This window comes from Anoplopoma fimbria, chromosome 12, assembly GCF_027596085.1.
Source record: "Anoplopoma fimbria isolate UVic2021 breed Golden Eagle Sablefish chromosome 12, Afim_UVic_2022, whole genome shotgun sequence".
Lineage (NCBI taxonomy): Eukaryota > Metazoa > Chordata > Actinopteri > Perciformes > Anoplopomatidae > Anoplopoma > Anoplopoma fimbria.
Window position 1 is genome coordinate 20,873,118 of NC_072460.1, and position 20,920 is coordinate 20,894,037.

The window sequence follows — 20,920 nt, forward strand, 5'->3', positions numbered from 1 at the left end:
CCAAGTGTCGCCCTGGTTGTTCAGCTCAATAGGTAATGAAAGAACGTGTGCCTTTTTTTTCTAGTTGCTCACATTGTGAAAATACAAAAAAGAAATGTTGTCAATACCACTCAATGGCAACGTGTAGGCAGAGAATGCATTCTTTAGGGAAGGAAACTGGCTGTATAGTAGTATACACAACTTTTTAATTAAAGTGTGATTACAATTAAGACACATGCAACATGTTAACACATTCTGCAGCCAAGTGTCTCTAGTTTCAAGAGGTAGTCAATTGTGCTTCCACAATGAAGGCTAAAGGAATGAATATTCATAAAGATGTTGTGCTCTTTTGGAGTGTTTGTTTTGCATCTGTTAATTCCTCAGAGCCCTGGCTGCACCGTTCATCATGAAGCTCTGTTATCTCAGAGAACACTGGTGTGATAACACACAGAGATCATGTCATTTAGTTAAAAACAGGCAGGTTTACAGTTCTAACCGACAGTAGCAGCCCTCAGATGTTTTTCGATTTGATTTGCCCATTTCATTTAGCATTTTTAACTCTGACTAGACCCTCTGGGAAAATCAGCCGATTTGTCTGCATTGTTTACATTGTTATTTATTTTTAATGTTTCTGTATTTACCATGTAATGAGTCTTTGAGTACCTCTAAAAAGCGTTATACCAATAAAATGTATTATTATTATTATTATTATTATCCCGGTTCTCCTGACCGTCCGAACCTGCTGATAACAGAACATTAATCTGCACCTGCATGCTCCTCCTGTTGTTTTCAGAGGTCTGTCATGTTGAGAAGGAATCCTGTTGATTTGCATGCAGACGATGTTGAGCCCTTGGCAGAGTCAGACCCCCCAACATGTAGCGAGCTGTGATGACTAACAAAAGGTTGCTTCCTGTTGGTAGGCTACTTATTTTCTCTGAACTTTCCTGTTTACTCCTGTTTCAGTTATTGATAACTTGTATTTCCCAGAATGTATATTTTGCCTTAAGCTCTAATTCTCTATAGCTGGAGCAAAGTTTGCATGATATTAAGGGAAGAATGGTTTACTGATGGACGCGTTAAACGGTTAGAAATCCACTCTTAAAGTTAATAGTTTAGTCATTTGAGTAGGTCCACTTTCTACGTAGTTACCATGTGTGTTCCTGTGTATTTATATAAGGTTAAGCACATCAGACACTGTATGGCCGGAGAAATGACCAACCGCTGCATCCGTTATGTGTAAATGTGACTTCAATTATTTCGCTGCCTCATCTTGTTAAAGTAGAATGCATCAGGCATACAGATTGTTGTTTCTTTTTCTTTTTTTCTTTTTTAAGTTCTTGCTATCATCTGGTGCCAAATTTTGTCAACTGAATGCTGAATGCAATTTAGCCACAGGCATGTTTTGCATAAGAAGCAGGAGTCTCATTTCCTCCATCTGGACAGCTAGCCATTTCATCCGATCTAAATTTATTTGACGCTTGTTATTTCTTAATATATATTTTCTTTTTCTTGTAACAAAACACGAATTAATAGCTCATCTCCCAGAAGAAAACATATTTCTGGAATAGAAAGGGTTTGTTAAGTAATGAGTTAATGGTTTCCTTTCTGATATTTAACATCTTGGTCACAGCTCTTTTGGATGTAGCCGCGTAAACAGTCCGGTCAGCGCAAAAGAGACAGCGCCATTGAATAATTCAAAGCACTCTGCCATCCATTCATCCTGCCAGCTTTTAAAGCCTCTGACTTCACTATTGATCTGTGTGCTTTGGCTGTGCCCCATCGGATGTGTATTGAATGACCAAAATCAAACGGACAAGAATGTAAAAAAATAAATAAAAATGGAAAACGTTTTAAGCTTTTAAACTGATATAGGAGATATATCAGTAAGTTTCTCAACTCAAACGTATGTAGATCATGTGTTGTCATTCTGTGACTCTAAATGAATCTAGGGTAGGTTTTATCTGTCCTTTTTAATATTATGGGATTTGAGTCCCCTCTGAATATCCCTTAAGTACTTCAAGGCAACTGATTAGTACCACTTCATTATCTATTACAAAGCTAATAAGACCCCATTCCTAAATAAAAAAAGATTTAATGGGGTTATTTCTTTCTTTTCTGTGACAGACCATAAAAAAGAACATTAAAGCAGAGAGTTCTTTAAATTCAACCTACTTTCTGGATCAGCTCTTTGAGGTCAAATAAGAACATTTTATACACAGCAAGAACGTTTATACAAAAGAAGACTCTCTCACTATCAAATTACCACAAAAAGAAAAATCAGTAAATCCTTGTTCACAAGCTTTGAGGGTTGACACAGCATTATGAATGCCATGTGTCTAGGGTGGCCTTTTCTCCCCCGTTGAAGAGCATTTTAATTGCAGACAACTAACTGCTGAACTTCACAAAAGTGAATGCAAATCACATTTAATTTGCATAGATTGTTTAAACAAATTAGAATCCGTCCCACGGCGACAAATTCAATATAGCATTTTGGCTGCGATGTCCCAAAAATAGAAACATGCACTGTAAACTAGTGGAAAACGGTCCACTCTCATTGGCTTCCCTCATTTTACATTAACCAATAGACACCATCTAAATCTTAAGGTCATCATTTACTCTTCTCCTGCTAAGCTGCATTCCATTTACTTGAATTAAATCAAGTCAAACTACACCTACATGTGTTTCGTCTCTGGGATGCGGAGAGAAAGGAAGGCCCTCCTCCGCAAACCTCAATACTTGGATTTTAAATATTTCATCACTCTTTTTTCAGCTTAACTTGCAGAAAAGAGAAGCGGGGCGGTGAAAAGCATTGATAGCACATGCAGCGTGCAGCAGTTATGAGACAACAGAGTGGGTTGAGTGAGTGTGCCTGCAGTCTCTCCTGCTCAAAATCAAGCTGCGCCTAGCTAAAGTCTGTGAGCAGCGCAGGCTGATTGCCTGAGTGTTTCAATCTAGTCATTCCTGTGTGCGCTTTGACATTGATGCCAACAGACAGCCAACTTCTCCATGTGCAAGCAAACCAGGCTTTTCACCTGAGGGAGATCTTTGATGTTTAGGACCTGCAAATAGAAATAAGATGAAACATAGGTGCAATATTCTCGTTGTGGCTTTTACAAAGACTGACGGCAGCATGAAATATTTAGAACAATAAGTAAATTTGCTGAAAAATCTGAAAACTCCACCGACTGTTTGTTGCACTGCTTCAAAGTTTAAACTGATTAATCTTTTTTTTTTTTTTCTTACACCTGGTAGATATTCTTTTTAGCTGACTTCTGAAATCTGTCAAATACATTGAGGTTGTATCTGGTGACGTGACACAGCATTTAAAAACGTATTGGTGTTGAGTACCTCATGTTACTCTGATATCCATGAAAGCTGCAGACACATGCACTCACTCTCTGATTCATCCTTACATCATTTGTCAACAATCGGCCCATATTGAGCCATATACAAATAATTCACTTTAGCAACAGCGATGTACAGTATGTTACAGAATAGCAATAAATAAAATGTTGTGTTTGTGGTGCTCACATTATCTGGATAATGCACAGTGCTCACTGTGGACAGTCTTTAGCATTTTCTTCCTTTAATAGTTTCCAAACATCCTGAGTAATGAGGATTTTTCTTTTCTGTACACACAACAAAATAAATTCCACATATCTCATATTGTTGAACATAGGACATTTTTATAATGCACCTCCATGTCACATGCGATCCATATTCTTTATTATGCAACGTTAAACTACTGGGCAATGTATTCATGTATGAAGCACATGTGATGAATGTGCAAAGCATTTGCCTCAACAATTAGTCCGCCACATCTTGTTTAGAAAAAAAAAAGAGGTTAACTTCACTGAGCCTTTTACGTTCCCGCTATTTCAGCTGACCATAGCAGTCTATTGTGCTTTTAAAACATGAAACCAAAGTGTGGTTAAAAGATGGAGAAAAAAGCACTCTGCTCCAGCTGCTGACTCGCTGACGGTGTCTATGTCAGGATGTGAGGCCTCCATTAACACTGACTAGCTGATTAACTGTGAGAACCGTACACAGGCAGGTAATGTATTCGCCGAGTCGATGGCAATGGCTTTCACACAAACGTGTCACTGTCTGCACAGGTAATCTGTTTCTAGAGGAGACGTGCCATTAGGAGGAAAGCAGCTGTCTGGAAGCATTCGCTGCTGTAAGGACGGCTCTTTTTAATCAAAACATTTTGTTCCTTGGTTCAAATTGCGGCTAACTTTATACATCACTACACTGATTGGTGTAAAGCGTGTTATCCTCCTTATCCTCCCCTAACCTTTATCCTGTGTTGCTGGTCCAACTGTAAGAAACGAAGAAAAAAGAAAAGCTGATTAAACCCAAAGTTTCCTCAGGGTTCATCTGCAACTCTCCAAGCACTATTGAAACTAATTTACGTTTGTGTAAAAGTAAGTTTCACACTCACGTTGGGCATAATTACCTGCTTTGCTTAATTGAATTTCCCCCTTGGCTGCCTAATTACTTATACAGAGGAATGTTTTCCGTGATAGAGATATAACTATATTTAAGTTATTTAAAAAGTTTTTGCTCCTTTTGCACGCACTAATAGTCATATCTTACATGCATTTCATATACTATATCTGATCTTTTATTCAGAATTTGTGAAAATAATTTTCCTTGCGAATTTTGCTCTTATGACTCACATAATATGAATAAACTCCTACTGCAACAATGTTTTCCAGTCAAACACAAAGAATAAAAACTGTAAGTGATTTCATATTTCCCCCTGAGGCCCATAATAGATTGTTTGACACGATGGAAACCCAACTATTTGTAACAACTGCATTTGTTTGCTGAACATATCAATGACAGAATTTATAGAAAGTTGAATTTGTTATGCTCATTCCCAGATATTGATCTCCCGCACACAGCCGACACTATCATCTAAATCTAATGGCACAACACCTTTGAATGACTTTGGAACAGGTCCATCCACTCACTGTATTCATCCCTGTGTCGATACTGCTCGGGTTTTAAGTAATGGTCATACTCATGCTGGGGTCAATAGGATCTTGTGGGTTTACCGTCCGTACTGTCGACTTTGCAGTGTCATTGAGACGAATAAGCCAGTAAATCTGGGATCAAACAAAATACAAGAGCCTATGATATCAAGACTATTACATCCTCTCCCTGACTTAGAAAGTCATGCATTACAAAATAAAGAATGCGGCATTGTTAATGTGATTAAACTGACGCTCGACATTTCATTTGCTGCATATGAGCAGCAGGGACTCGTAAGACTCTTGAGGCTGTGGATCACATCACGAGCTTATCGAGGAGCCCTGCAGGGTAGAGATCCCCGCCCCGAGATGAAATCATGTTATCATGAAAGCACTACAAGTAGCGTGAGATGGGAAACTGCAGCATCCTTGGCAATGACCCAGGAGCTCCTGGAATCAAATCTGTATTACCTGCAAAAGTTGTGTGCAGACAAACAGGGAGAGTAAAAACTCTCTGAAACTGTGTTCAACTGTAGAATCATTTATAATCTATGAATATGTGTCCTAAAAACATAATTCTGTATACTGCACCACACATTCTTATAAATCTAACTTATATTTAGAGACTTTCCTCTCAAGGAAACGGCTTCATCACTAGTATTTGCCTAAATATGGCATATGTTTTATAATTGACAAAGCCCTCCAGCTTGTCCGTCGGAAGTAAACGAGGAAATGTTTTGATGCCTTTACAAAGCCAGTAAGTATGCAGAGGTTAGATTTTTACACTCCTGTTTCCAACCAACAATCAATGTTGATTTCTATTAACTACGATCATAATCTTTCCCTCACCAAATCGTTTATGTGCCTAAACCTAATCAAACGTCACCAAACACAGAGAGGAAGAGGTGCACTGTGCTGAGTGGTGGAAGGGGGAGTCGTTTGTCACAAGGAGTTATGGCAAAAAAAGAAGAGGAGAGGAGCGGGGAGGAGAAGTGAGATGAGGAGTGGAGAGTAACCTTGTTTTAATTTGAAGACTTCAATTAAAATCTGGAAACTACCCCTACGAAATCTATCCGCAACTTTTTGGGTGTACATTCTGCGCCTTTTACATCTGGCCTATAATATACTTAATGAAGGTGTGGTGTAATTGTTCTTTCACTGTGGTTTCACCTAAGAGTTAAATATCTGTAGGTTAATTTATTCAACAACAACTATTTATCCAACATCTCAAGTTCTGCAATATAAATTCTGAATTCTGAAACAGTGTGTCTTCAAAAAGATAATTTGAGGGGAAAACAATAAAGTGGGTTAAATGAAAGGTGCTATATATGAGATTGGGAGCATTTCTTTGGCCTCTCAACGGCTTGCAGCTAACGGTACTATTAGCGCTAACAGTGCAAACTACGGTAAAAGTGCTGACAGAGCTAACAGTGGGGAAACCTGAGTGTCTAAGCTGCCACTTTTTTCTTGGGATAAGAAACTACATCCAAATTATTACAGCCACGAACAATCGCCAATTATACAAACACTCATCCAATATTATTATCATTATTATTATTGAGGCCCATATTGAATTCTTAACTCTTAATACTTAAATACTAGCCTTAAAGTGCAAAACAATCATCTTTAATGTATCCCAACTAAGATTAGATAAGATGACCTACAAGATATGTTTAACTGTGCAACAAACGGTATTATATGAGACAGATCAGCGGTGACTAACACAAAGGACCTCAGGACACAAAACAGTACTTCAACATGAAATACAAAATGCTGGTTCCTGAGGACAATATCACAAAGAATCTGTGGCTCACTGGCCTCATAAGAGATGACTACTATTCTGTTTTATTACTATTCTATTGCTGTTATCCGGACTGCTAAACACAGCTACACTTGTGTTGATGCCATGTGTAGAAATATTTTTACTGAATTAAAAGCATTTAAACTGCCCACAATGGTTTAACCATTATTGATACATTTAACATTTAATGACAAGAATTAAGGGAATGATCCTCAGAGTCAGAGGGCACAGGGCAGAGACGTTTACAGTTTGCCACCATTATGAAACAGCCATCTAAAGTTTAATGACAACATGTCACCTTCTTGAGAAATCAATAGCAATATGTCACAATTTTGCTCTGTACATGTCCAAACACTGATTTCCAGACAAGGTAAACATGTCAGGAAATGAGGCATGTTGTCTCACCAGCTTGAAGACGCCGGGTCAATAACCAGGTGTGTGTTTGTAATGGAAGGTCTTCAAATCTTGAGAGCTTAATGATTGCAGGTTAAAGAAACAAGGTGATGGAGCTGATGACAACCAGACAGCTAGTCCTTAAGGATCCATCGCGTGAGGAAGCTTTTGAGACCATAATTAGCCCGTAAATGAGAATTGATTCCCCTCTGCCAGCTGGTTGAGTGAATGTGTACAAATATTTGGAGAGTATGCATGATTGGCTTTTGTATAATGCCTTCATATTTGCAGTAAGTCTCATTGGACACTGGTTTTAAATACCAACTGACTTCATAAAAATGGCAGCTGCTGTAAAGCCATGCAAATTGTCTCTTTCCTCGATGGCAGCGCTCCACCTTTGCACTAGTAACAGAAAACTGGAAGTGCTCAAGGGAATCCAGATTGGTGAAAATGTAAACAAATGCATGGGACAAGTGGGACCATCTGGTGTTAGATCATTAGAAATGTATACTGGAGCTTAAGCAATCAAGAAGCAACGGGTCTGAATGTGTTTCAAACAGCATAAAAGATCTGAGTAGATGAACCGCCGGCGTCCTTTTGCACCACGAGTCACAAGGAATCTATTCAGCTATTCACACCTGGCCAAGTTGAAAATGCTTCTTATTTTAGCAATTGTTAGCTGGCTGAAAGATTTCACCTTGCACAGCAGTTGGATTCTCGCTATGCTACAAGATTACATGAGAATCACGGGATCATGTCACGCTAAAAACATACCTTGTCAGACTTCAAGTAATGCATTTGTGCCCTGTAAGCCAAAGCACGGACCAATCTAAGTCCTGTGAGGAGCTACTGGCAGCTTTTGAGGTGGCTTAGTTATGTGTGCGACGATACGGAGAGGGGACTGTTCGTGCTAAACAACAATGGATTTTTGCTGCAATAGTATCAGTTATATCACAACTGGAGAGTGTTTGTTCATTGAAAGAAGAGCAACGAACGGCACTGGAGCCTTTTTCTCGATATAAGATGTTTTCACTCATCTCCTGACTGGCTTCGGCAAAGGGTTTAACTGACAGATGGTTCATTCAATCATCTGCCAATTATTTTTTGTGAAGTGCCTGCCCTTTTTTGAAACAATTTTGCAATGACAGCTCCTTAGTTGATTTTGTGAAAACCATCTGGAGGGTCAGTTTAGAAAAATAGTTATAGTTATAGTAATGTAGTAGAAGAGAAAAGAGCGCCAAAGTATGTGTAGGGACTAGGTTGTGGTGGATGAATGGGTCAAACTGACAGCTTACATGAGGAGACTGGGGTTTGAGTCCTTTGATGGGCCTTTTTACACTTTTTATAATTGGTCAGTTATTTTTTTTTCCAGACTTTTTTGTTTGCTTTATTTAGGAAAAAATATATATTCAAATACAGTGTCGAATTTGGGCCCAGATCGGGTGCAAATAGTATTGTTGGGTTCTGACTTCTGGGTGCAAATAGCATATGCTGTTGTTTTACCTCATCTCATCTTTGCCTGTTGGCATACAAACAGAAAATATCAACCATCCCAGTCACTGAAACCATTTCATTTATTTGTCAGCTTCTTTTTACATCAATCTGATTTGAAATAGGAAAGCAAACCCCATACTTGTTTTTCTTGGTACATCGCTAAAAAACGAGATTTCTCTAAAGTGAATGTTAAGAAATGATTCTCAAGCTAATCAAAGCTCTACTCCTGGCATGGATCCACAGCTTTAAATAAAATGTTAAATAATGTCTCTGGAGCAAGTCTTAAATGTATTTCAAGGCATTAGGTGAGATGAATCAATCCCAGTGGTTTCTGCCAAGAAAATCAGTGGAATTAATGTAGAAATTCATTACTATAATTTCATGTCACCAGTTCTATCTTTATTAGATTTTCCTAGTGCATTGATGGTACTGTGGGAAATTATGGTTTTGATGTCTCTTGCTTTTGGCAGAGGTTATATTTGTTTAATCAAAAGATGTATGACATTCTAATTAAACATCACTTAAAAGCAAAATGTAGTTAGTGCTTGGTATTTTCTATCTTTTCAAATAACAAGAATGACTATCAGCCTAGTATCCGTTTCAGTGCATGAGTATTACCAACACCCTGTTGTGGTGGGTGTTTGGACCAGACTGAAACATCTAAACAACTATTGGATCGATTGACTTGAATATGTGTGCAGACATTGATGTTCTCCAGAGGATGAACCCTAATGACTTTGGTCCTCCTCTGACGTTTTCTCCAGCCCCACCCGCAGGTTGAAAGTCTTCCCTAATCCAGTGAATGATCTCATTATCTATTAGATGGATTGGCACAAAACTTTTAACCGATATTCATGGTTCCCACAGGACAAATTATAATAACCTTGGCTATCCCTTAACTTTTCCTCAAGTAGTTAATTCTGTTCAATATTTTAGTTTATGACTACACACTGGGAAAACTAATGACATTTCCATCAGCCTCAGCTTTACTTTGTGTTCAGTGCTAATAAGCATATGTTAGCATGCTAAAATAGTCAGCTAAGAAGCTGAATATGGCAAGCATTATAGATATCAGCAGTTTCATTGAGCGTGTTAGCATGGTTGGAGACTCTTAATCTTGTTTTTTACTACAGGCCTGTTTTGCAAAATACATTGTATAGTCATCTATTACTCAATGACTGTCCCTTTATATCACAGTGCTCCCTACAAAAGAAAATGTAAAATGAGTAAGTATCAGTTTGCCGCAGTTATTTTCTAAATTAGAGCATGAATGTTCTGTGTTCATGGTAATTCCCAACTGCCTCTGACCAGAAAGCCAGTCCCTTTGTGTGACACAGCAGTGACTCATGGGAGCCTCCGTGTTGTCTCATGTGCTGGGAGGCTGGATGATGTCCAAGCTGCTTAGCCTGAAGGCGGCCCAACTTTCTTTTTCCGTCCCCGCTGCGGGGTAAACTCAAGATAACGGCTGGCATTAGGCTGACAGAATGATCCCTTTAAGATCATCCCTTGAAGGAACTTTACAGTGGCCCCTATGAAATCTTTATTACGTTGACCTTTTCTTGCTCATAGGTTTTATGTTTATTAGTAAAGACCAGAACACATAAAGTGCTGTGCTGAAATTAAGACATAACTCAGCTCTCCGTCACAAATTATTTTTTCGCCAGCGAACACTGTCACTCTGCTTGCTTAAGTTAAAGAAAAATGAAAATCCTTTTCCCACAATCAATACGGAAGCTGTCACGGCACCATTGATTGCTTTCTTGTTTGAATTTGCTTGAGCTACTGAAGGTTTTTCTGTTTTCTCTTCATTGTGGAAACAACCCTTTGTTTAAGTCTGAGTAAATTTTAAGCAAGCACAGCCTCGACACAGCAGGACAGTGATGGATTGTTGGGTTGATGGTGAGATTATGCAGGTGAGACAGCTCCAAGCTTTTAATCCCACGCTCTTTTCAGGAAAACTAGGTGATGGCTGTGCGCTGTTTGTTCTGTTCTTAAGATGCTGGTTTTTTTTTTTCTTCTTTTAAACTTTTTAAAAAGTCAGAGCAGGGTACCAGATGCACATCTAAAGCACTGTGGTTTAGTGACAGCTCCTGTACAGAGAACATAAGCAAACCCTGTTGGTGTTTGTGTCGTGCTCTTTCTTGTCTCTCGTGGCTTTGAGAATTTCACAGCAATTCTCAACAGAATTAAATCAGACATTTAAAAAAGAAAATACATTTTTACCATCCTGCCAGCATCCCCTCAGTGGGCCTGCTAGTGCACGCTAATTAAATGCCAGTAAATTAATTTGAGTGAAACCTAACATATCAAGAAAGAGAATGCACACAAGGACACAGCCACACAGTAGCTTTTTTGTCACTGTGCTTGGTGATTACCAGCAGTGGTGCGGCTTGTCTGCAGAGGGATTTGCAGACGGCAGGAGAAAGGGGATAAACTAGTGCCAAGAATAAAAGGCAAGGCTCTGGGCAGCCTTCACTCATGACTGTCCTGAGAATTGACCGCCTGGGCTTGGGTGGGCAAAGTGAGTTGAGTCGGAACTAATCCTGAACTAAAGGAGCTTCCTCTTTTGTAGCCAGAGCATGGTAGATGGAGGATGTCCGCAATCTGGGGTCGAGAGAGAGACAGCTTTGTGGATTTGGGCTGCTCAGTTGTAAAAATCAAGTCAAGTTGAGGGGATTAACCGTGGAAGCTCATTGGTCTGTGAGCACACTGAAAACAATTGCTTTGACTTCCCTGTTTGTTTGTTTGTTTGTGTGTTTGTTTGTTTGTTTGTTTCGGTTAGACTCTCAGGCTGTAGGAATTTCAGCGAATACGTGGGATTTTGCTGGGGCATGGGTGGGTGGGTTTCAGGGAATGGGCTGAGTGAATGAGCTAATGTAGCGAAGTGTGCACCAAATTACACTTGGAAGTGAGCTAAGTCAGAATCAATTCTCCAATCCAGTCCTCTATCTCTCTCTTTTTCTCTTTCTCCTCAATTACCACCCAGTTCCAGGTTGTTGAGGCTCTGTGAAGGTGACAGGGAACACCTTGGGAGCAGCGTCCAGGCATGATAGAGCAGTAACAAGCCAGAGTGTAGCGTATAACTGTACTACACTCCGAGGAACAAAAGTCCCATTGAACACAATTACTTTAAATAAGCCCTACCCATGTTTTGATAATTGTGAGTCAGTGGCCACACTGTAACTTATCGAAAGGTCAAGGTTGAACCTTTGCTATCATAAAGCAATCAGACTTTTGATGGAGTTGACATTTCCTTTAAGTCAGAAGACATCATACAGAATTTTAAGCAGCCCAAATTGATACTTTGCAGAGGTCAAGGGGTTGGGTGTCAAGCCAAACGCACAGAAATATCACCAATATATGCAGCATCGCCCAGCTTAATGAAGCAGTTTAGCATTTTTCAGCTCAGCCTGTGACTTTACTGTTTTGATTAGGCCTTATTGCTGGCATCAACCTCGTGTTCAGCAAGGAGAGTGAATATTGGACTTGCTTTTGTCAGTTCACAAGTAAACATGGCTCCAAATGAGGTTAATGTTGTTCTGTGTCTGCGGGATCTGTAAATGGGGTTATTTCAACACATTAACCATCACAACTTTTTGTTTTATGGCTAACTACACTATATGCTTTTTCAACTTGCACCCTGTCGAACACTTTTGTATATCGACACAATTTTTCCTCATGTCTGACATTAACTGAGACGGATATTTACCTTTATGGCTCCATGAATGGATTGACCATGAACGAATGAAAGTGAAAAGCTTTTCAGCATGTCTTCACCCAATGTGATCTCATCCACACTCATCATATTGTTGTTCTGGGGCAGAAGCCCTTTTGCGTAGTATCTTGACGCAGAACGTTTGTGTTTGGATGTTTTGAAACTGTTGCGGTTAACATAGATACACGATGTTAATGTTGTGAAATGATGGCGGTTAGTTATGGGCTGTTAGGTTGAGAAAAAATGTAATTTAAGCTACGGACGTAACTTCATGGCCTCAGTGACGTAGCATCTCTTGACATAACGTAGAAATAACTCAGCTTTTGGTTGCACAGGGGACACGAATGCAGGTCTCCTGAGGATAAGTCCTGTGTTGCTTGACCCATCCACCAACCCTCCCTCCTGCCCTTTGCAGACTGTTTTGTTTTAAATATTACATCCATTGTTCTGAGCGTCTTATAATGACACGGATGGGTTTACAGTGGAGTAAGTTAAAAGCCTGGTGCGTCTCATACAGACGCTAAAGGGGGCCTCGTGCGTCAGTACCAAGACGCCAAACGCCACTGCCTAGACTTTGGTATTTCACACCCTCGGAGTGAGATCAGGCTGCTTCACTCTGGGCTGGTGAGATAATCCAACAGTAAAATGCTGAGGGGGAGAAAGGCACTGTGCCTAAGGGCCTCTGCCTCTGTCTCTAATGAGGGAAGAGAAAGTAGGATGCAAGGTCTCTTCTCCACAGACAGCACCACGGGCAAATAGTTAAACCTCTTCTTTCTGCTCAGCCTCCCTTGCCAGCACCTCTCTTCTCCTCACTCCATCTGTCTCCACAGTTCCAGGCTCACTCCTCCACAGAGGAAAGACTCAGTCCTGCTGACTGACTGTGCCTGCTTGTACCTAATTTAGAGAGCTGCTGTGTGGAAGTTGCCCAAACCACCACCCTCTTTGTCTGAGAGCTTATGATTGTCTCAGCACGGCAACCTCGCTACCTGAAACACAGTGCACGCTCCTGCAGTTTCTGACTGCTGCAGCAATATTCCTCAAGCCAGCCAGTGTAGCAGTTTTCAGTGATGTGTGAGAGGCACAATCAAAAGCCTGGGGCTTTAATTATTCTCAGTCTGTCTTGAGTATCATAAGCAACCAACCACTAATTACCACAAGTGCTCGTGCACTTTGCTCCCGTTATAGAGCAGTATGAAAACCAAATGATGAGAACAGACCAAAGGCTGGACCCAGTGATGAGGGCGTGCGGAGAGGGAGCTTTCAACCCCAATCCCTGGGCGTAAATTACGTAACAATATAGTAAAATATTCATGACACACCATTGGGATGGAATCCTGCCTGCTCTGAAGTGCTGAGCAAACACTTCGCCTTCAGGCACTCAAACACTGTGAGGAGGATAAGGAAAAGCCCAAAGGGAAGGAGCTGAAAAACAACTGCAAAGCATGAAGCCAGCAACAGTCAGGAAACAAATTATTTGCCTCATGAGGATGACAAGCGGCGTTAACTGCATTCGTTCCAAAATTATATCGGTGGTATATTATTATGTTTATTGTATGCTTTCATGCGTTTCTACTTGTCTACGTATTTGTTGAAGCAACTCTAAAAACACACACAGCATGATAACAAACAAATCAGCCCTTAAACCTGATGGCACTTCTGTAACGCCTCATAACACCTTGATAGTTTTTTAATTATTGTCCTGGCTTTTCTATAAAACAATCTAGTTATATGCACACACACACACAAAAAAAAGACTCCCCATCATCATCATCTTGGGTTTAGTTTCAACTCAGCAGTTCAGGTGAGGAAAAGGTTGACAGAAGCCGAACCCGACTTTTGAAGTCATTAAAAGGGAAGTGGTGAGCAGTGAGACTCACTTTGCCACTCAAGGGAGTCTTACTTATGGTTTTTATGTGACTTTAATGATTGAGAGAAGAGCCGCAACCTGCCGAGCCGTGCCGTGCAGGAGTTCAACCTTAGCTTCACATATCAGTTAATATCCTTAGGGGTAACGGCAAGCACCGAGGATGCATGTGCTGTAATTGCAGCAGAGTGGTTTCTGATGGGTCTTGCTGGATTTTTACATTTTGAAATTCAAATAGCATTTGTTCCAAAAGGCCGAAAAAAATATTTTAAAGGAAAAATCCACCCATTATTTTATTTTGAATTTGCCCTCTCTACCTCAAATCTTCCTCTGCACCAGTTGGTGATTACCTGCCTTTCCCACCATGCATCTTGACAATTGCCAGAGAATCATTACAATTTTGCTCCCAACCCCTAATTTTATACAATTCCACCAAAGAAAATGAGAACTCGACCAACTTAATGGCCGATACACTAAAACATCACTCTAGTTTCCATTTGTGGAAGAAGGTCTAAATATGTTGTGGGTTTATGTTTTTGCGATAATGGATTGCCTTGCTATCAGCAAAAAAAAGGCTCATCACCTAAACTAAATACCATTATTAACTGAAATACTGCAATCAAGTGAATTCATTATTTGATAATTAGCTACATTAAGCACAGTGGGAACAATTTATCAACTTGTTTGCATTATTAAATTTTTTGCATGAAGATTAAAACCCTGAAGAGAAAATTACAGAAACAAGGGCACACATTAACCAAAACAAAGAGGTGATGTGCATCTGGCTCACTGCAATAAATTGAAAAACAGGTACCAGGTCTACCTCATGCATATTCACTATCATCTTGTGACTTGTTTAGTATTAACATTATTAAAAATATTAAAGCCTGTACTATCCTTTTCACCTGGGGCCCCTTCCGGGCCCCATACAAATCACATTTCCACGGCTTCTTGTTTCCATATTAGTGTGATTCATGAAAAACTGTTCCGCCTGTCGACTGCAAAACACAAGATAAGTCGATTAAAGGCTTTTAAAGCTTCCCAGTTCTCCACAATGTTTATTTGAAATACTAGAGGAATGAATATCTAGAGCGATGTTTTAAGAAAGGTCGCCACCAGTGTTGTGACGGGCTCTGCTTTTTATTCGCAATTAACGCTATCTACTTGGCATTTGGTGTAACATTATGAAAACCAACACTGAACAGAGTAAGAATTTCAAAGACATAAAGAAAACGATAAGCCAAGGGGAAGTGACGCTGACCTGTTTTGTCTGTTAGATACAATATTTGCAATCCAGAGACATTGATAGGCAGCTTTTTTTTTTTCAGATAGGGATGATGAAGCATTTTTCTGTCAGATTTTAGCAGAATAAACAGATTCACTATTTATTTAGCTGATTGGAGTTGGTGTTCCAATAAAAAGGAATTGGGGAACTCACTGCTGCACATCTAACAATTCATTACCACAGTGTTACACTTTCATACTGGAGACAACCCTTGTATAATGCTGTACAAATGAGGGTTTTCCAGGGTTTGCTATACAAATAGCACCAATATTACCAACCTGCCTGTTTACCATCCATGTTTCATTCTGAGTGTACCGCCATCCCATGTTGGTGTTCCAAAATAAACCTGAAATGTGTCTGAAATGGTTCGTCATCCACTGACTCAAGAAGTCCACGTACTTTTTAAAGCTGGAATGATGTCAACTGTTCGTGTAGAGACCGAACACCCTGGAATTTTTTTTTCCCCTCAACCAGTGACAAATCCACCATTGGAGTTGGATGCATTTGAACATCTATTACCTAAAAGCCTGTTCTTAAGCTTTTCCGTCCTCCCGTCTGATCCCTCTATTGATGCAAAGAGGTGGACAGGTGCAGCTCATGGTTATTATGCTGAAGCTCTGTGATATGCAGAAGACTAATGGTTATGCCTATAGTTGCCCAGTGTGTCAAAGTGTATGTTTCCGCTATCTCTTCCCATGATGGGTTTGGAGAGAGGTAGTTTTTAGTAACTGTCTTTTGAAATATAGTGTTTCCTTCTTGGAGTGAAGTGGCCTCATCCTGTAGCATTCTCCTCTCAGTCCCTCAGTGGGATTTGTCCGTCGTGCTCAAGGCCCCTCTCAAGCAGGCTGTTCAAGCCCACTGGGCAGACTTTTAAGGCCATTGTCTATCAAAAACAGGATTCCTGCTCACTCTGACCTCCGTCCAGAGGGAGAATACCTTGTGTACCCTTTTCAGAATCTGAGTAGCAACATACACACACAAAACTCATTCAAGAACACAAAGTCTTGGATGGAACGGCTCAATGCCCTTCCACTGCAGGATTTGGCATACTATTTGGAACACACAACAACTCATTGGCAAAATCCTTCCCAAACAGAGGCTTGCCAATTTGTGGCATGAAGACGTCACACAAGCTTGCGAGTGGACAGGCCTCCACAAGGAGTCTGGCAGCAAGCCTTTGGGTTTTTGTTTTTTGTTTTTTAAAATTTAATCCAAGTAGTTTGCACACAGTGATGCATAATGGTTATTAATTAAACACTGGTATCGGATCAGTACTCTGTATCGGCCGATACCCAAAGCCCATGTATCAGGACTGGGACCTAAATAGTTGGATCAGTGCATCTCTGTTGGAAACATCTCCTAGAGACTTATTTGCATTTATTAAACAGTCCTGTACAGCCCGAAAAGATGTTGGCATGTGACGTAGAGTGCTGGAGCAGTGTGCTCACCAATCACACACCAATCTAGTGTGTTGTGCTGAACTTTGGGAAAATTCCTGTGTGAGATATGTCACCAACCTCCTTTCTGCTCAGCTGGAAGATTAACTAATGTGTAATCACCTCATACGGAAAGTTGTGGGCCAGGTTTTTGTACATGGCACTAGAAAAAAAGACGTTTATGGATGTACAGGACCAGGACTTGTGACGGTTAGAAACTGATGCCAGCCTTGTGTTAGGTAGTTCATCCACCACTTTATAAAGAAGCAGCAAATGTGGTATTTATTCTGCCTTACTAGTGACTTGTTAATCAGGCTTGTGACATGGGGTATTTTACTATTCACCCTCTTGCCCTCGGCTGAGCCGTCAGTTAGCCCCAGAGTTGCATTTGAGACATTGTTCAATCAATGCAACAGCAGGGCATTCAGGCCTCATCTCCTATAGGGCCTTTTTAAAAGATGACGCCTTTGTAAATAGATCAACAGCTTCATATTGTACATTTTGTTATTTGAACGCCAATGGAAGCTCATGTCGTGCTCTCTTCCACTTCACTAGTCGCCAAAAGCTATATGGATGAGGAAGAGCAAAAGTAGGACAATTATGTACTTAATGCTCAGCCCCATAGGGTTATTAGATTCATGACTGGGCACATACATGCACAATGTTAGTCAGTAGATTCATAAAAACACCAAGCCCTAGAGCCCATAAGAATGTCTCACTTGTGTTTGTAGAGCATGAGTTACAATACATAACCACTGTCTTCTTACTACAGCTAGTCTGGCATGAATATTGGGATATTATGAGAAAGAGACAACTTGTTTTGACACCGTCCTTATGCCCATTAATTGGGTTGTGGCCTGCAGTTTGGTTTGACAGCACTGAGCAGGTTCCCTGAATTAATTAGAAGATAGAAACCCTGGCAAATTAGTTTCATTAAGTTTTCCTTTGGTTTATATTGTTTTCAACTGAGAATCCAATCTCCAAAAATAAGTTGGAGGGAATATCCTTTAGGGAATACTTTAATATTTCTGTGCACGGCAACCGTGATGAGAAAGATATTGGAAGAAAAAGTAAAGTGAGAAGGAGGAGAAACTGACCTTGAAGAGACGCAAGATGTTGGCTACCATGATTGACACGGAGCTGGCAGATGCACCAATCACTCCCACCACTCTCTCCGGCTTAGTGATGATGGGCGGCCCTCCGCTGAGACACTTGACATCGGTTGAGTCTTTCTCAATCAACGCCTGAACGAATGTCAGCGACTGCTCCAGAGCATGGGTGTCCCGGGAGCAGGTGTCCAGGATGCGCGCCCCCAGGGTGATATTAGGCAGCAGCTCATTGTCATTATTGATACGATCCAGGGCGAATAACATGGCCTCCAGCCTATGGATCCCTTTCTCCTTCTTCAGCTCCCCGCAGGCCTTGCCGTCGTTCCCCCTCGCGTGCACGGGGAACAGCCCACCCAGAGATATGTCCCCATCGATGCGTATTGAATTGAGGTGCGTGTGGCCCGGCGTTTTGGGTTTGGCTGCCAAGGCGATGGAGAAATAACAAGCGAGCAGCAAAACCCGGCAGCAGACGCCACTGTTGCAGCCAATCCACGCTCTCTCGAAGCCTCCTCGCAGAGTCATAATGAAAGGCTAAATCTGCATCCAAACACAAATTCAAGCCCTTTGAAAAAGAAAGCGGCGTGCGCGCATATACCCACACACACACACGCGCATACAAATGTCCTGAAGGTTAGGCGCAGTGTTTTTTTTCAGAGCACAGTCGTCTTCAGAAGTCTCTTCTCATGGTTTTATGGCTCCAACACAAACTCTAATTATGCACTCTCGCTCTCTTTATCTCTTTATTCTTTCCCCTTTCGTTGTGTTTCGCACCTGAGAGCGGGGGCTACGGGCCGTAACTAAACAGCACAGGGGTGAGCTGAGAGGGAGTCCACAGAGAGAACAAAGGTGGGAAGTCGGCCTCTCTTCTCTGCTTCTCCGGGATCACTCGGGTGCATTTAGCGCTCCTCTTAGTCCTTCAAGCAGGCAGAAAGTCATGAGACGAGCCAGTGGGTTCCACAGCAAGCTCCTGAAAATAGAGAATAGAGGTTTTAGACACTAAATAAGCAACAGAAGCAGCAAAGCGGGGACTTGATAGATTAAACACAATCGCATTGATCGGAGAATCAATAGATGAATGCAGTGGGTTTGCCTTGTATTAGACTTTAACACAGTCCTGCAAAAGTTAAGTGAATGGGAGAAAAGCTGTTATGTCATGCTCTCCATATTTGAATTGATATCATACTCAGAGCTGCACATTTGCATTGGACAGTCAGAGATGCAAACTAGTTTCCAGATTCCTAAAATTCAAGCAGAAATAATACCTGGAACCCGGCTCCCCACACAGGAAATGTGCTCTGTGTTGCGCCCATGCCTCGCCGGCTTTCAGAGCACCGCAATGAATTATTTCTATGTGCCTTGAGCATAACTGATTTGCTGCTGCTTGGCACCGTTTCACAGACTTCATAACCGCACACTGCTCTGCTCATGTAGAGCCTCTCTAGTGTTTGAACCAAAAGGTTATGAAATATAGTGCTAAATTAAGAGCATTGAATTCTGATAATGTAAGAAACGATATTCCTCGGGTTGTGAACACATCTGCTCTTTGCACACTGATCCCCCGTACTCTCTCTCTCTACCCCTTGTATCAAGAGTGATAATGGGTTCTCTCTCTATGCGTGTGTGTGTGTGTGTGTGTGTGTGTGTGTGTGTGTGTGTGTGTGTGTGTGTGTGTGTGTGTGTGTGTGTGTGTGTGTGTGTGTGTGTGTGTGTGTGTGTGTGTGTGTGTGTGTGCGTTCTCTCAACAGTAGGCCTGCCCTCCCCCACAGTGCCAGACTAATAGAGCAGAGGATCTGGACACAGTGGGAGAGTCTTGCCACCCTTCCTCCCTTCCTCCCTCCCTCCCTCCCTCCCTCCTCTCTCTCTCTTTTCTCCCTCTCATTTGACCATCTCACACAAATATCTGTCAGGCTTTACTTCATGCTGCCTTTGTGTGCTAACATACAGCGTCCCGCGGCGGTGCGGCCCGTAACAGAGGATGCAGAGGGTAAAAGCTCATTCTAGACCACAAAGGTGTGCTACCTTGCAGCAGCTGTCACACGCATCACTGTGGAGCAGCGGTATTTCACAATTATTTCTAGAGACGGGGGGGTGTAGTGGGCAGCATTGTTTCCTCTTCAACTTTCTCGTTGAGTCCAGAGATTCTCCACGACTCATGAATTAAAGACAGCGTCTCCGTCACGTGTGCAGCTTGGCTTTCTTTAACTTTTGACATCAAATCAAATAATAAAGACGGGCCTGCTTTAACACTACAAGGCTGCCTGTCTTGTGCCGCTCCTCCGCGTCCTGCTGGGAACCAAAAGGAGATATTTATATCATCCTGCACAGATCGCCCCCCCCTTAAACAGAGCATCCATAATGGATGAGGGCCTACCAGTCGCTGCAAAAACATTTCAATCTAGGGGAAAGCCTCGAAGACAAGGGCGGCCACGCAGGCTAGGCCTTTTATAAAAGAGTTAAAAAAAACAGACAGGTAGGAAGCGACACTGCTGTACTTGCTCAAAGCTGTGCATGGGCAATTATGACGGAGTAACATCTGCTTTTTAAACACCGGTATAAAAACACCATGATGAAGGTGGTCAGTGCTGTATGGACCATGATGATTCTCCAGAGCAATATGCTTTACTTGTGCATGTGTGGCCCGACAATAGCTTTTTAATTTGACAATTGCAATTCTCTTTCAGGGCATTTTGGATAATTACGTTGTTTGATCATTTTCAAGGAGATCGTAATCTCAGCTCGCAAATTAAGGAGCCTCGGGCGAGGAATTTGCTTCACATTTCAAATCACCTCATCCTTCGTCATTGTGATTACAAACTACAATCGGGATAATTACAGTGCAGCGCCGGACAAAAAAAAAAAAAAAAA

At 41.3% G+C, this 20,920-nt stretch overlaps 1 protein-coding gene across 1 annotated transcript in view; it reads right to left on the reverse strand.

Moving 5' to 3' along the window:
* LOC129099500 (metabotropic glutamate receptor 4-like) overlaps positions 1-18,577 on the reverse strand; it is a 120,334-nt gene extending 101,757 nt beyond the window's left edge. The window contains exon 1 of the mRNA XM_054608754.1: positions 18,044-18,577. Coding sequence (XP_054464729.1) covers positions 18,044-18,577 — 534 coding nt within the window. The remainder of the gene's footprint in view (positions 1-18,043) is intronic.
* Between the last annotated feature and the right edge of the window lie 2,343 nt (positions 18,578-20,920).